Source organism: Ovis aries, chromosome 3 (assembly GCF_016772045.2).
Source record: "Ovis aries strain OAR_USU_Benz2616 breed Rambouillet chromosome 3, ARS-UI_Ramb_v3.0, whole genome shotgun sequence".
Taxonomy (NCBI): domain Eukaryota; kingdom Metazoa; phylum Chordata; class Mammalia; order Artiodactyla; family Bovidae; genus Ovis; species Ovis aries.
Genome location: NC_056056.1, coordinates 170,416,101 through 170,429,542, shown reverse-complemented (window position 1 = coordinate 170,429,542; position 13,442 = coordinate 170,416,101). Strand labels below are relative to the sequence as shown.

The 13,442-nt window shown below is 42.0% G+C and overlaps 1 protein-coding gene across 7 annotated transcripts in view; it reads right to left on the bottom strand.

The window, feature by feature from the left end:
* ANO4 (anoctamin 4) overlaps positions 1 to 13,442 on the bottom strand; it is a 454,665-nt gene that overhangs the window by 156,263 nt on the left and 284,960 nt on the right. For all 7 annotated transcript variants that reach the window (XM_060413101.1, XM_060413102.1, XM_060413100.1 and 4 more), the window contains one exon: positions 2,061 to 2,161. In XM_060413101.1, the coding sequence (XP_060269084.1) occupies positions 2,061 to 2,161 (101 nt within the window). The remainder of the gene's footprint in view (positions 1 to 2,060; positions 2,162 to 13,442) is intronic.

Sequence of the window (13,442 nt, the reverse complement as noted above, 5' to 3'; positions counted from 1 at the left end):
AACCTATATCCTTGGACATACAGGTATTTAGCAAAAGCAGATTTCAGTGACCATTTCCCACAAGAAATCTATTCCTCAACTTCCTTTTAAGTATCATAGAAACAAAAATCCAAGGAGACTAAACCTGGGATTCAGAAGTACAGTCTATAGGAAATAATAAAGGTAAGATTCCTGGAGGCATTTCAATGTCCAAACTGATGTTTGAACACTTTGTTGAACTGAAATGTCAGGACAATTCCTCTTTTGGAAATATATGCTGGATAAAAAGGTAATGTAAATTTTAAATGCACCAAGTTGTATCAAGTGAGGCTATGCTTGGGTAAAATCACATCAATATTAATAAGGCCAACTCATGGCCACTCATTAACAGTATTTCCTCCTAAAATGTTGTCCTGCAGGAATTCCTTTCATGTAAAATTATTATTCACAGTTGTTATGGCTTTCATTTTATTGCCTGGATTGCATTCTCTGAATGCTGCATAAGAGAAGTGTTCATGTTGCTTGCAGGCGGCACTCTTCTGCTATTATGTAATGAGCGCACAGAGGTGTTATCTATGATACAGCCAGTTTCCTTAGGTTTCACTACCTTACTATTATCGAAAGGTAGACCTTTTAAGCTCTGTTGGCTTTAAGCTGTTGGTCTGATCTATGACTCTATCTAAGCATATATTTATTTTCCCTTTGGTACTTATGTATGACATAGCATTAATTCACATTGATAAATTACTGATTGTGCAAACAACTGTTGATGGAAACAAAATTGGTATTCCTTCTCTCTCACTGATTACATATATTACATAATTTACATATATATATAATTTTAAAAATCCTTGGGTTCCAAGATTTTCTTTGTAACATATTAAAAACAAAAATAAGTGAAAAATTTAGAACTACATTAGTCTCAATTCCTTTGAGAATTCTGCCTTGAGGAAAATACATGGTAGAAATCTCAGCCTCTATTTTGAATTTGTATTAGGATACAAAGACTAATAAACAAAGAAAATAAGATGCACCAGAGAGATATATTACAGGCTTATGAATGGAAATTGCCCTTCCCTAAATGTGTTCCTAGCATCTCTTCATTTCTAAGAATATAGATAGATCTTTGTCTCAATAACTTTCCACAGCTCATTAAGAGCTATACTTTAGAACTGGCCGTCTGCCTAATTTCTGCCCTCTGACTTGGTCGTATTGGCAAATGGTGAACCAAAAGTAGGAAGTATTTAATTCTTTTCTCCCTTAAGAACTGTCCTTGGTACTATGCCCCTCCACCTCCTTTAAGAGATTCTATTATTTCTACATATCTTGGCATTCATAATTCAAAATTTAATACTTAATTTCATTTCTATCTAGCAAACAATCACTTTTTTTAATCTATAGGGAATATAAGAATATTCACTCTGAGATGGAGGAAAATTAATCCTTTAAAATAATTAAATTCATGCAAAGTACTTTATATTCCCCACTCCAGTGTTCTTGCCTGGAGAATCCCAGGGACCGGGGAGCCTCGTGGGCTGCCGTCTATGGGGTCGCACAGAGTTGGACACAACTGAAGCGACTTAGCAGCAGCAGCAGCAGCAGGAATAAATATCAATGGTTGTGGTTTGCACAGCATTTATGACTTGACTCTTAAAATGCAAAAATAGTTATTTAAAAAAATAACGTCACGTTTTCCTGAAATTTCTTGAACTTGCCGCAATGGAAGTAGACTTTAACTTTTTTCTGGAAGGGACCAGTCAGTAAGGACTTGTACCACTGATCCTGACATCTGGCCATTCAAAGAAGCAGGGTTTTAAAAAGTGGCACTTTGGCAATGAAAATGCCACCTGGAAAATCTTTCTTTCTCAACAGTCTATCCTTCTAAGGACTGCATTAGCCAGGCATTTTCACAAAAAATCATGAAGTCATTATTAGCCATGAAGTTACTTATTGCATTTCCTAAACATTTAAAGGACTTTTTCCCTCTATCAGTGTTCCAGTCTGCATTTTGATTTTATTTGTTTTGATAGAGGAGTGCACTAGCAGCAGAGAGGGTGGGGGAGAAATACTTTTAGACCTACCTGAAAGGCATTCTTACATTCATTTGTTCTGCATATCTTCCAAGCACTTCCCATGGGGCATGCAACTTCACAAAGATAATGTCACTATTTATTAGAGAGGACTGAAACAGAAAAGAGAAACTAAATTGAAAAGTGTATCCAAGTCTCCTATGGTTTCAATTGAACTGGAACTTAAAACACATGAACTTGTACAGAGTGTAAGATCAGAGGGCATTTTTCAGCAATAAGCTGGGTCCTCATGTGTGCACATATCCATTCAATCAATATGTTACTGTGTGTCAGGCTCTGGAGAACCAGCAGGGAAGAAAAGAGATTCAGACGGCATTTACATTCTGCAAATACACACGTGCAAAAGAAGACAGGCAAAAACAAGTTAACAGGAGAAAGAGATTCAGGGAGTTGAGTGTTCTGAAGACAGCACAGTCTTGGGAGAAAAGTTGGAGTGGGATACCCATTTCCTTGGACAAAGGGTCAAAAAAAAAAAAAAGTCCTCTCTGAGGAGTGGACATGTGAGTTGGGATATAAAGGAGGAGCCAGTTGGGTAAAAAGCTGAATGTTCTGGGTGTAAAGCCCCTAGGCTGGGAAACAGCTTAGTATGTCCTATCGTGGAGGGGCAAGGAGGAGGGTGGAGGTGCTGGGGTGGATTAATCACAGAGACTGGCAAGAGAAGAGGTTGGAAAGGTGAGCAGGAGCTAGCATGCAGTGGTTCACAGGCCACAACAACACAGTTAAACTTTATGCTAGGTACATGGGGAAGTCATTTTGATTTAGGTGTTCAAAGACCACTGTGCCTGCTGCAAGGAAGACAAAGAATAAGGAGAGTCACAGTGAAACAGAGAGAGAGATGCTCTCAATCATTCAGGCAAAAGCAATAGTTGGTGGTGGTGGGGATAAAGGGAACTAAGAGATGTGTCTTAAATCTGGCCAGCATCAGCAAGGCTTTTTGAAAGGACTGTGGTCTTTGGCCCCAAACCTTTGCCTTCTTTGGGGCTTTTCATCAACACAGAACTTAGGGCCGTAAAACTAAGACTTCACACACCATTAACTACCCAACAGGTTTTGGTCTGTGCCTCTGGCGGCAGGGACATCCCTTATTAGGAGATTTCCTTTAGAAGTCATTTCCCAGGGTGAGGGCTGAGTTGCGGAAGGATGTGGAAGAAAGATGAGAAACAGTTAAGCCAGAGCTTAATGAGCCAAATGACCAATTACTTGTCCTTATCTTTCCACACAGGTTCATCCTGAACTGCATACCATTCAAGTGTTTATAGTTTAAGAAAGTCAATTTAAAATTTCATAGTTTAAGATGTATTGGGCCTTTGTGGCTGAACTCTCCTTATAACAGTATCTATACACAAGTCAATATCTTTACACACCTGACCAAAAAACCTCAACTTTATGCTCCAGCAGGGGTACATTTGCACTGTAGGGAATTGTTTTTACATTGCAGATGAAAGGCAACTGTAATTCATTTTTCGTATTTTCATTCAGGGTCTTCTTGCTGGGCTTATAAATACTGTATTTAAGGCCTAAGAACACCTCAAGATATTATGGAAAAGCAAACTGGTATCAACAACATTCTCAGAAACTTTGGTGATGCTGACTTTCCCATGGGGAGAAGGGCCAGGATCCAAGTGCACAATGGTGAAGGGGAACCCCTGATATTGGTTAGAAAAAAAAAAATCAAATTTTCTGGCAGTTCAGGCTGAAATAAGGTTTTATCTTTCAACGTAGGACAAGCAGACACCTATCTTTAAGCCCCCTGAGAACAAGGAAAGCTTCTGTTATTCATGGTTGAATCCTTGGCCCCAGAACAGTTCCTGCTATATAGAAGGAGCTCTCAACCAATATTTGCCTGGTGGCGGTTTAATTGTTGTCGTGTCCGACTCTTGCGATCCCATGGACTGTAGCCCACCAGGCTCCTCTGTCCGTGGGATTCTCCAGGCAAGAATACTGGAGTGGGTTGCCATTGTCTTCTCCAGGGGATCTCCCCAACCCAGGGGTTGAATCTGGGTCTCCTGCATTGCAAGCAGATTCTTTACCAACTGAGCCAGCAGGGAAGCCCTGGTGAAATGTGAACAGTTCGTCCTGGCCCAGGTAAAAATTGGGAGCCCTGGTGGCTCAGAGGTTAAAGTGTCTGCCTACAATGCGGGAGACCTGGGTTCGATCCCTGGGTTGGGAAGATCCCCTGGAGAAGGAAATGGCAACCCACTCCAGTACTCTTGCCTGGAGAATCCCATGGACGGAGGAGCCTGGTGGGCTACAGTCCATGGGGTCACAAAGAGTCGGACACGACTGAGCGACTTGACTTAACTTATGAAGCAGGAAGTGATGAAAATGAGGTGACTCTTGGAGCCCACGTAGCTGTTGTTTGCAAACGAGGTACTCACCCAGGGAACAAACACACCAGCAACCACTTAAATGCTGAGTTCTCTTCACAAACTTCTTACTGTTTAGTAACCCACTACTTCCCTACACTGAGTGCTCACAGCCATGTAGCCAGGTAGAGAGTGAATGAGCTCATGGGTGGCAATGTCTGTGTAAGAACATGTAGAAACACAGCTCGCACCCACTCTGAGATAGTCTCAAAGATAATCAGTTGAACCTCCCTGTGCTTTGGAAAAGAATGCCACTTGTTTTTCCATATATACTAGTTTTCCAAGTTAAAAAGCAGAAGACATACTATATATCCTAAAAATGGGCCTTTTTGTTTATACTAAAGATACACTTCAGTATCTGAAGTGTAATGGCTCTGCACTCTCAATACAGGGGGCCCAGGTTCCATCCCTGGTCAGGCAAGTAGAGCCCACAGGCTGCAACTAAAGGCTTAATATGCTTCAGCTAAAGATCATGCATGCCACAACTAAGACCTGGCACAGCCAAATAAAATTTTAAAAAAGAAAAAAGGAAAGATGCGCTTTAGAGTCTGGGAAGGTTTTGCAGCTTCCTCACTTGGGAGGTTTCATGGTGATACTAGGAATTCTTTAAATTTGCCTAGTTTTCTGACAAGGTTCTCACTTCCTGTTGTTTCTTCTCTATCTTCTCATGAGAGGAAGAGTAAAATTGTGGAAAATAAAGAAGACAAAATGGCCATAGGACTGATTCACAGAATCAACCAAACCTTGATTTAGAGAATGAAATCTTAGAATACACTCTCTTCACAGAATTACTGTGATTGCCAGTTTTACAGAAAACATACAATCTACCTCAAGAATAATCATTTTGTAGATCTCCCATGAATATACGAACACACTAGGGAGGATACAATACTATATCCAATTCAGGGCATATTCTAAGTGCCATACTTCTGTGTATGAAAAAGCCAAGTTCATTATCCGAACACATACTGAGTCAACTAAAATTCTAATGTGGGATTTCAACCATTTTCTGCATAAATGAACAACTGCTTTGAGTCACTCATTATGATTTTTAAAAAACTCCATTTTCTTATTTCAATTATAACAATGATTATAAAGCCTGTTATATTTATTTTATAGCATCACTTTATTATATCTAGTGCTATATAATTTTATAAGCACTTTTACACATTACCTCCTTTTATTCTCAAACTTGTAAGAGAGGCTTTACTTTCTTAAAAAAGGAAAGAGACTAAGTAATTCACCCACAGCTAAACTGAAAGTTTATTTCACTCAAATCTGAGTCCCCACCCACATCCCTTGACTCTGTCCATTTTATCTGATAAACTCTGAGGTTTAAATAAATCCATGGCTTTTACATGCACTGAAGACACATAATCTCTGAATTCTTTATCAGTTTACACAAAGAGGGGAAGTTAAGCTGTATTTAAGATTATCTTGATAATCTTGAGAAAAGTGTTAACTGAATTTCCTTGAATGATGATGGGTGTCTATTCATGTGTTCTGTGTGTGGAGGGGTCTGCGTGTGTGCATGCCTGTGTCTATGTGCGTATGGGGCTTATTATTTTCTGTTTTTAAGGAGAAACTGAACTTCAGCTCAGAAAAATAAATGTGAAACATGACTGCTAATTATATGGCTCATACATCACCCTTTTTCTCGAGTACTGAATGATTATACTACTGGGTCTAAATAGGTTTTCCTTCTTATTAAGTAATCCTTTCCACATAAATTCAAGTGTGCAAGTACCAAAATGAAGAGAAATGAAAATGATTTTTTGAAACAGAGTTGTTTCATTCATATACTACAATAAAAAACCCTTAGGTTAGAACCTTGGGGAGAAGAAAAATGACCATTTAGAGGAGTTTGAAAAATCTCCTTAGAAGAATGACTGGAGAAATTAAAAAGTACCATGGAAAACACCCGGAATAGAAAAAGGTAAGAGCCACAGAAAACTTTTCTTCTTTCTTGTTCATTCAACAAAAACACATTGAACATGATCTATGTATAGATTCTGGGAATGCAAAGATATATAAACTGTGGTCTTTGCCTTGAAGGCTAGATAAGGTAGCCATAAGGAAAAAAATTAATAGCATGCCATTATCTAAGCCAAGCAATCCACCTTTTAAAAATGCACAAATGTACACATCTCTTTATCTCATGACCCCCAAAACAATGGCTGAAGAGAGGACACTAATGGAGAAAAGGTTTGGGAGTGGGGGCATGGAGGTACATCACAAACTTACTTTAGGACATATTAAGTTCTTTACACCCATGAAAAGATATCTTGTGGGTGGATAAATGAGTCCAGACCAAACTGTGTCTGGAGCTTAGGGGAGCAGTCTGAGTCAGAGATACAAAATAAATATGGCCAGGAGACAGACAATGTTTAAATCCATGGGATTGGATAAGGTCAATTCTGAAGAGAATACAGGGACAGAGCCACGTGGGTAGCTGCAACACAGAGGTTAGATAGGGATGCAGACTCTGAGGTTCAACTGCAGATATTCATGTATCTACCTCTTACCAGCTCTGTGATCCTGGCCAAGCTACTGAACCTCTCTGTGCTTCAGTCTGTTCAACTGTAAAATGGGAAATGATAGCAACAGCTATCAGTTGAGTTGTATTCAGTTCAGTCGCTCAGTCGTGTCCAACTCTTTGAGACCCCGTGAATTGCAGCACCCCAGGCCTCCCTGTCCATCACCAACTCCCAGAGTTCACTCAGACTCATGTCCATTGAGTCAGTGACGCCATCCAGCCATCTCATCCTCTGTCGTCCCCTTCTCCTCCTGCCCCCAATCCCTCCCAGCATCAGAGTCTTTTCCAATGAGTCAACTCTTCGTATGAGGTGGCCAAAGTACTGGAGTTTCAGCTTCAGCATCAGTCCTTCCAATGAACACCCAGGACTGATCTCCGTTAGGATGGACTGGTTGGATCTCCTTGCAGTCCAAGTGACTCTCAAGAGTCTTCTCCAACACCATAGTTCAAAACTATCAATTCTTCGGTGCTCAGCTTTCTTCACAGTCCAATTCTCACATCCATACATGACCACTGGAAAAACCATAGCCTTGACTAGACGGACCTTTGTTGGTAAAGTTATGTCTCTGCTTTATTTAAAAAATATAAATTTATTTTAATAGGAGGTTAATTAGTTTAAAATATTGTATTGGTTTTGTCATACATCAACATGAATCCACCACAGGAATACACATGTTCCCCATCCTGAACCCTCTCCCCCTCCCTCCCCATACCATCCCTCTGGGTCGTCCCAGTGCACCAGCCCCAAGCATCCAGTATCATGCATTGAATCTGGTCTGGCGATTCATTTCATATATGATATTATACATGTTTCAATGCCTTTCTCCCAAATCATCCCACCCTCTTCCTCTCCCACAGAGTCCAAAAGACTGTTCTATACATCTGTGTCTCTTTTGCTGGCTCACATACAGGGTTATCATTGCCATCTTTCTCAGTTCCATATATATGCGTTAGTATACTGTATTGGTGTTTTTCTTTCTGGGTTACTTCACTTTGTATAATAGGCTCCAGTTTCATCCATCTCATTAGAACTGATTCAAATGTATTCTTTTTAATGGCTGAGTAATACTCCATTGTGTATATGTACCACAGCTTTCTTATCCATTCGTCTGCTGATGGACATCTAGGTTGCTTCCATGTCCTGGCTATTATAAACAGTGCTGCAAAGAACAGTGGGGTACACATGTCTCTTTCAATTCTGGTTTCCTCGGTGTGTATGCCCAGCAGTGGGAGGCTATCTCAGTTGGTCATAATTTTCCTTTCAAGGAGTAAGCATCTTTTAATTTCATGGCTGCAATCACCATCTGCAGTGATTTTGGAGCCCCCAAAAATAAAGTCTGACACTGTTTCCACTGTTTCCCCATCTATTTGCCATGAAGTGATGGGACCAGATGCCATGATCTTAGTTTTCTAAATGTTGAGTTTGTATTAAATGGCATAAAACAGGTGAGGTACTCATAGTACATCCGAAAACATGTTAGCATTATCTCCAAGAAGGGCCATAGCACACTGGGGGTGGGGGGGGGGAGGGGGGAAGAACACAGCACTACTGGTTACCTAGTTATAATTGTGAATGTGACAAATAAGAAACTACCATCTGAAAAGGACTTTCCAGGCTTTGACTACAAGTGTAAACCAGAAGAAATTCTGAAAGTCAAGTTCCCAATGCCCATCTCCTTTCCCTCCACAGTCCCTACATATTCCTCCAAGGACACCCATTTATTCATTCATCAGACATTCACTGAGTGACTACTACATATCAGGAATCAAGACTGCCGGGAGAAATAACAATAACTTCAGATATGCAGATGAGACCACCCTTATGGCAGAAAGTGAAGAACTAAAGAGCCTCTTGATGAAAGTGAAAGAGGAGAGTGAAAAAGTTGGCTTAAAACTCAACATTCAGAAAACTGAGATCATGGCATCTGGGCCCATCATTTCATGGCAAATAGATGGGGAAACAGTGGAACCAGTGACAGACTTTATTTCGGGGGCTCCAAAATCACTGTGGATGGTGACTGCAGCCATGAAATTAAAAGATGCTTGCTCCTTGGAAGAAAAGCTATGACCAACCTAGACAGCATATTAAAAAGCAGAGATCTTTACCAACAAAGGTCTGTCTAGTCAAAGCTATGGTTTTTCCAGTAGTCACGTATGGATGTGAGAGTTGGACTATAAAGAAACCTGAGCACTGAAGAATTGATGCTTTTGAACTGTGGTGTTGGAGAAGACTCTTGAGAGTCCCTTTGGACTGCAAGGAGATCCAACCAGTCCATTAGGAAATCAGTCCTGAGTATTCATTGGAAGGACTGATGCTGAAGCTGAAACTCCAATACTTTGGCCACCTGATGCAAACAGCTGACTCATTTGAAAATACCCTGATGCTGGGAAAGATTGAAGGCAGGAGGAGAAGGGGATGACAGAGGATGAGATGGTTGGATGGCATCACTGACTCAATGGACATGAGTTTGAGTAAGCTCTGGGAATTGGTGATGGACAGGGAGGCCTAGTGTGCTACAGTCCATGGGGTTGCAAAGAGTTAGACATGACTGAGCGACTAAACTGAACTGGCATATAAGGTTCTCCGCCAGGTGGTTAGATGTATTACAGTCATCCAAATTTACAGTCTGGAGACAGACATTAAACAACAAATAAACATATGAGTTAAAATTATGAAAAGTTGTAAAAAAGATAAGAATATAGTGCTGCGGGCCAGAAGAAGTGGGATACTTGCTTTAGCTGCTTTAGATCAAGCGTTTGATCCCTGCAGGCATAACAGCCAACCTCAGATTCAAAAGGTGAGAGGGATGCCAGTCATGGGAGAAGCCAAGTGAAATGCATTCCAAGCAGAGAGGACAGCAAGTATGAAGACCCAGAGAGCAGAGACAACACCAGGAACCAAAGCCTCCAGTGACTTGTAAAGTGTGAGGCAGGGAGAATACCTGATCACAGGGCTGAAGAGGAGAGCTGGGAACAGACCCTGCCAGGCCAGGTTCAATGCTGTTAGGAGTCTGGATTTTATTTTCTAAGGTCAATGCAAAGTTACCAATGGGTTAAAGGCAGAGAGGTGATGGCATCACTTGTTTCAGAAAATATACCCTGGGGACTTCCTTGGTGGTCCAATGGCTAAGATTCTGGCCTCTTATGCAGGGAATCTAGGTTTGATCCTTGGTTAGGAAACTAGATGCCACAACTAAAGAGTTTGCCAGCTGCAGCTAAAGATCCTGCATGTCACAACTACAGAACCCACATGTTTCAATAAAGACTGAAGATCCTGCGTGCCACAACTAAGACCCAAGGCAGCCAAATAAATAAATATTTTTTTAAAAATAAAACACATTCTGAGTAACCCATGGGGAATTCCTACAGGGACCACAGGACTGAAAAGTTCACTAGGAAAGTTACTCCAGGAGGCCAGGTGAGACAAGACGGTGGCTGGAACCAGAATGTGGGCATGACTACAGGGGAGAAATGGACAGATTTGAGATTTACCTGGAGGTAAATTTGGGATTGGTCCAGTGAGAGTGAGAAAAAAATCCAGTGTCTTAGAATCCTGTGCAGGTTGCTTTGCCCAGGAAACTGGGATGGTTACTACCATGCACTGATACAGGGGACAGTCAGGGAGAAGAAGGTTGATGATTTTGGGATACGTATGCTTGAAGTACCTGGGTGATAGTTACATAGAAGGTTGAAGTAGGCAAATGGACACAGGAGTCTGGCTCTCAGAGGGTAGGACTTACTGAGAATCACAGGTGTGTAGCTGATATTTAAAAGCACAGAACTTGATGAGATCACCAAAGGAAAGAGTGGAGGAAAGTGGGAAGGACCAAGTCTCAGGGCACACTAATACTTAAGAGGTTTGGAAGAGGAGAAAGCAACCATCAAAGAGGTCAGAAGGAGCCATCAGAGAAGGAGGTGGGAAACAAAGAGAGGGACAAAGCAGAAGCCAGGAGAAATGGGTTTCTAGAAGGATGAAGTGATGAGCAGCACTGGATAAGCCAGGGGCAGTTTAGGTCACCCTTCCAGCGGATACTGGGTGGCTGCATAGAGGTGACCTTGATCAGCAGTGCTCCTGGCCGCAGCCTTGCTGCTGCAGCCGCCTCCCCTTCACCTGCTTACCCTGCCCACCCTGCCCACGGCTGGTTCCTGATTCTAATGCTTAGCTGAGGGGGATCTCTGCTCTCACAGTGTCCAGCTTGTTCCTTGAAGGGAAGCTGGGAACATCCATGTTCCAGCTGGTTCTCCCGAGTCACAGCTGTGATCGAGGCAGGCACACAGGAACTACGCCATGTCCCTCTTCCAGCACACCTCTGTACCACACAGCACACACCAACCAGTGAACAAAGCCCACAACTCCCCTGGTCCACGCTGTCGAGAGCTGCCAGCTATCTGAGAACATCTCATCAAGGGATGAGAAGCGGCTCTGTACTCAGGGTTCTGAGGCTGTGGTTTTCCTACACTTTCTCCATGGATTCCCAGGTGCTGAACACCCCTGGCAATGTCTCAGGTTTCCCCAGATGGACACGCAGCAGGGACCTCCCACTCTCTCTCCCTCACGACATACACATATCTCTGATTTCAAAGAAAAATCTCACTGCAATTGTGAGTTTTGTTTGACCCTATGATGCTTGTCTGAATGAGATCATGATCATGGACAGAGTCATACATGGAGGATATGTGTGCATGCAGAAGAAATGGGCTAGACCTCACGTCTGCCATAGAAACCTTATTCTGGGAAATTTTTGTCAATCTATTTTCATTTCAGGTCCATTTTTGCTGACTGGGTTCTAATGAAACAGGATGGTGGCCCTTTTTATAAGGTAGCAGGAGAAAGGAAAGCAGTTTTAAAGGATTTGGTTAATCATTTCTTCATCAAATATTTATTGCATGTTTATTAACCACTTGCCTTATGCTGGGGAAGGGTCATTTATGTTATCATAAGGCAACTGGCTTTGGGCTATACAAAAATGAGATCATTCCTGCCCCTGAGATGCTAATATCTAAGCCACAGAGATAAAAACTATATGTGAAATTTGGTAGAATTACACAAGAGCTAAATGATGATATGCAACCTTTCTTTGGGCACTGAAGAGAAATAGAATGGAGCAAGCATATAGTGTAATTGTTAAAAGTCCCAGCTTTGGAGTTAGGGGTCAAGCAGTGCCAGACCTGCTATTTAGTAGCTGGTGATCTTGAATAAGGTATTTAATCTCTGTAAGCCTCAATTCTCTCATCTGTGAAACGGGAACAATAGCAGCACTTATTTCAGAGTTCTTCTGAGGACTATAGGGTTTAAGGGATGCAAAGTACTTAGCTATTTCCTTATGCACATAAAATACACTTTAAATGGTAAGAAGGAAGGCTTGTGAATTATTAAAGTGAAAGTGTTAGTTGCTCAGCTAAGTCCCACTCTTTGCAACCCCAGGGAGTGTAGCCCATCAGGCTCCTCCGTCCATGGAATTCTCTAGGCAAGAATACTAAAGTGGATACCCATTTCCTTCTCCAGGGAATCTTCCCGACCCAGGGACTGAACCCAGATCTTCTGCACTGCGGGCAGATTCATTAGAGCATTTGAAAATATGTTTTAAAGTTAAAGCTTTAATTGAGAAACAAGATTTCTTTCTTCCCACCTGGTTTCCCGATTTTGGCCATGAAAGTACAGCTATGGAACATTAGGAACAAAGAGGTGTTTGCCTGGAGGTTGCGAGGAGGGGCAGCTGCATGTGAAAACTGAACAGGTTCCTTTCCATGGACATCACAGAGTGAGGGCCTGGCTCACAGGAAGCCATCTTGCTCCAACTTGTAAGCTCATTTGATTCACCTAAGATACAAGTGCATCCTGGGATTATATTTGTGCCAAACAGGGACAGGGAACAGGTGAGTAGGGAAGGAAACAGGGGTCTGTTTGGATATAGCCCCCAGGGGTCTAGGTCAGTCCCAGGGTACCCTAAGGTCAACTAGGGGCCCTGCAAGAGGCTATCAAAATTAAAAAGGCCACCTCAGCTCAAGAGGTGATCTCCATAACCTTGAAGACAACTGTCTTAAAAGAGCTGAAACTTCATGAGAGCAGAAAAGACTAAAGGAGACCTAGGCTTAGGTACTTTCTAGAAGTCTCCTTGATGTCACTTATCAGGTGATCACTGGCCAACAGCCAACCACATGCTGCTCTGTGGTGGAAAGAATGCCTGGGCCAGGTCCTGTCTTGCAAACTTGGGTGAGTTACCTAACTTCTCTGACTATGAACTTACAACTGGCCACACAGAAACAACATGATCCCCGGGGCTGCAAACTTTTGGGGCTATTCTACCACACAGATTAAAACAACCTGTGAAACATGGCAAAAACTGCCCAGTCCTGGCTCTGACTGCCTCTTAGAATTGGAGCCTGGCCTCTTCTCTGCCCTCAGTTTCCTCATCTGCAAAGCATGGACTAGAATCACACAGTCTGTTCCAAACTCATGCAGCAGAAGGA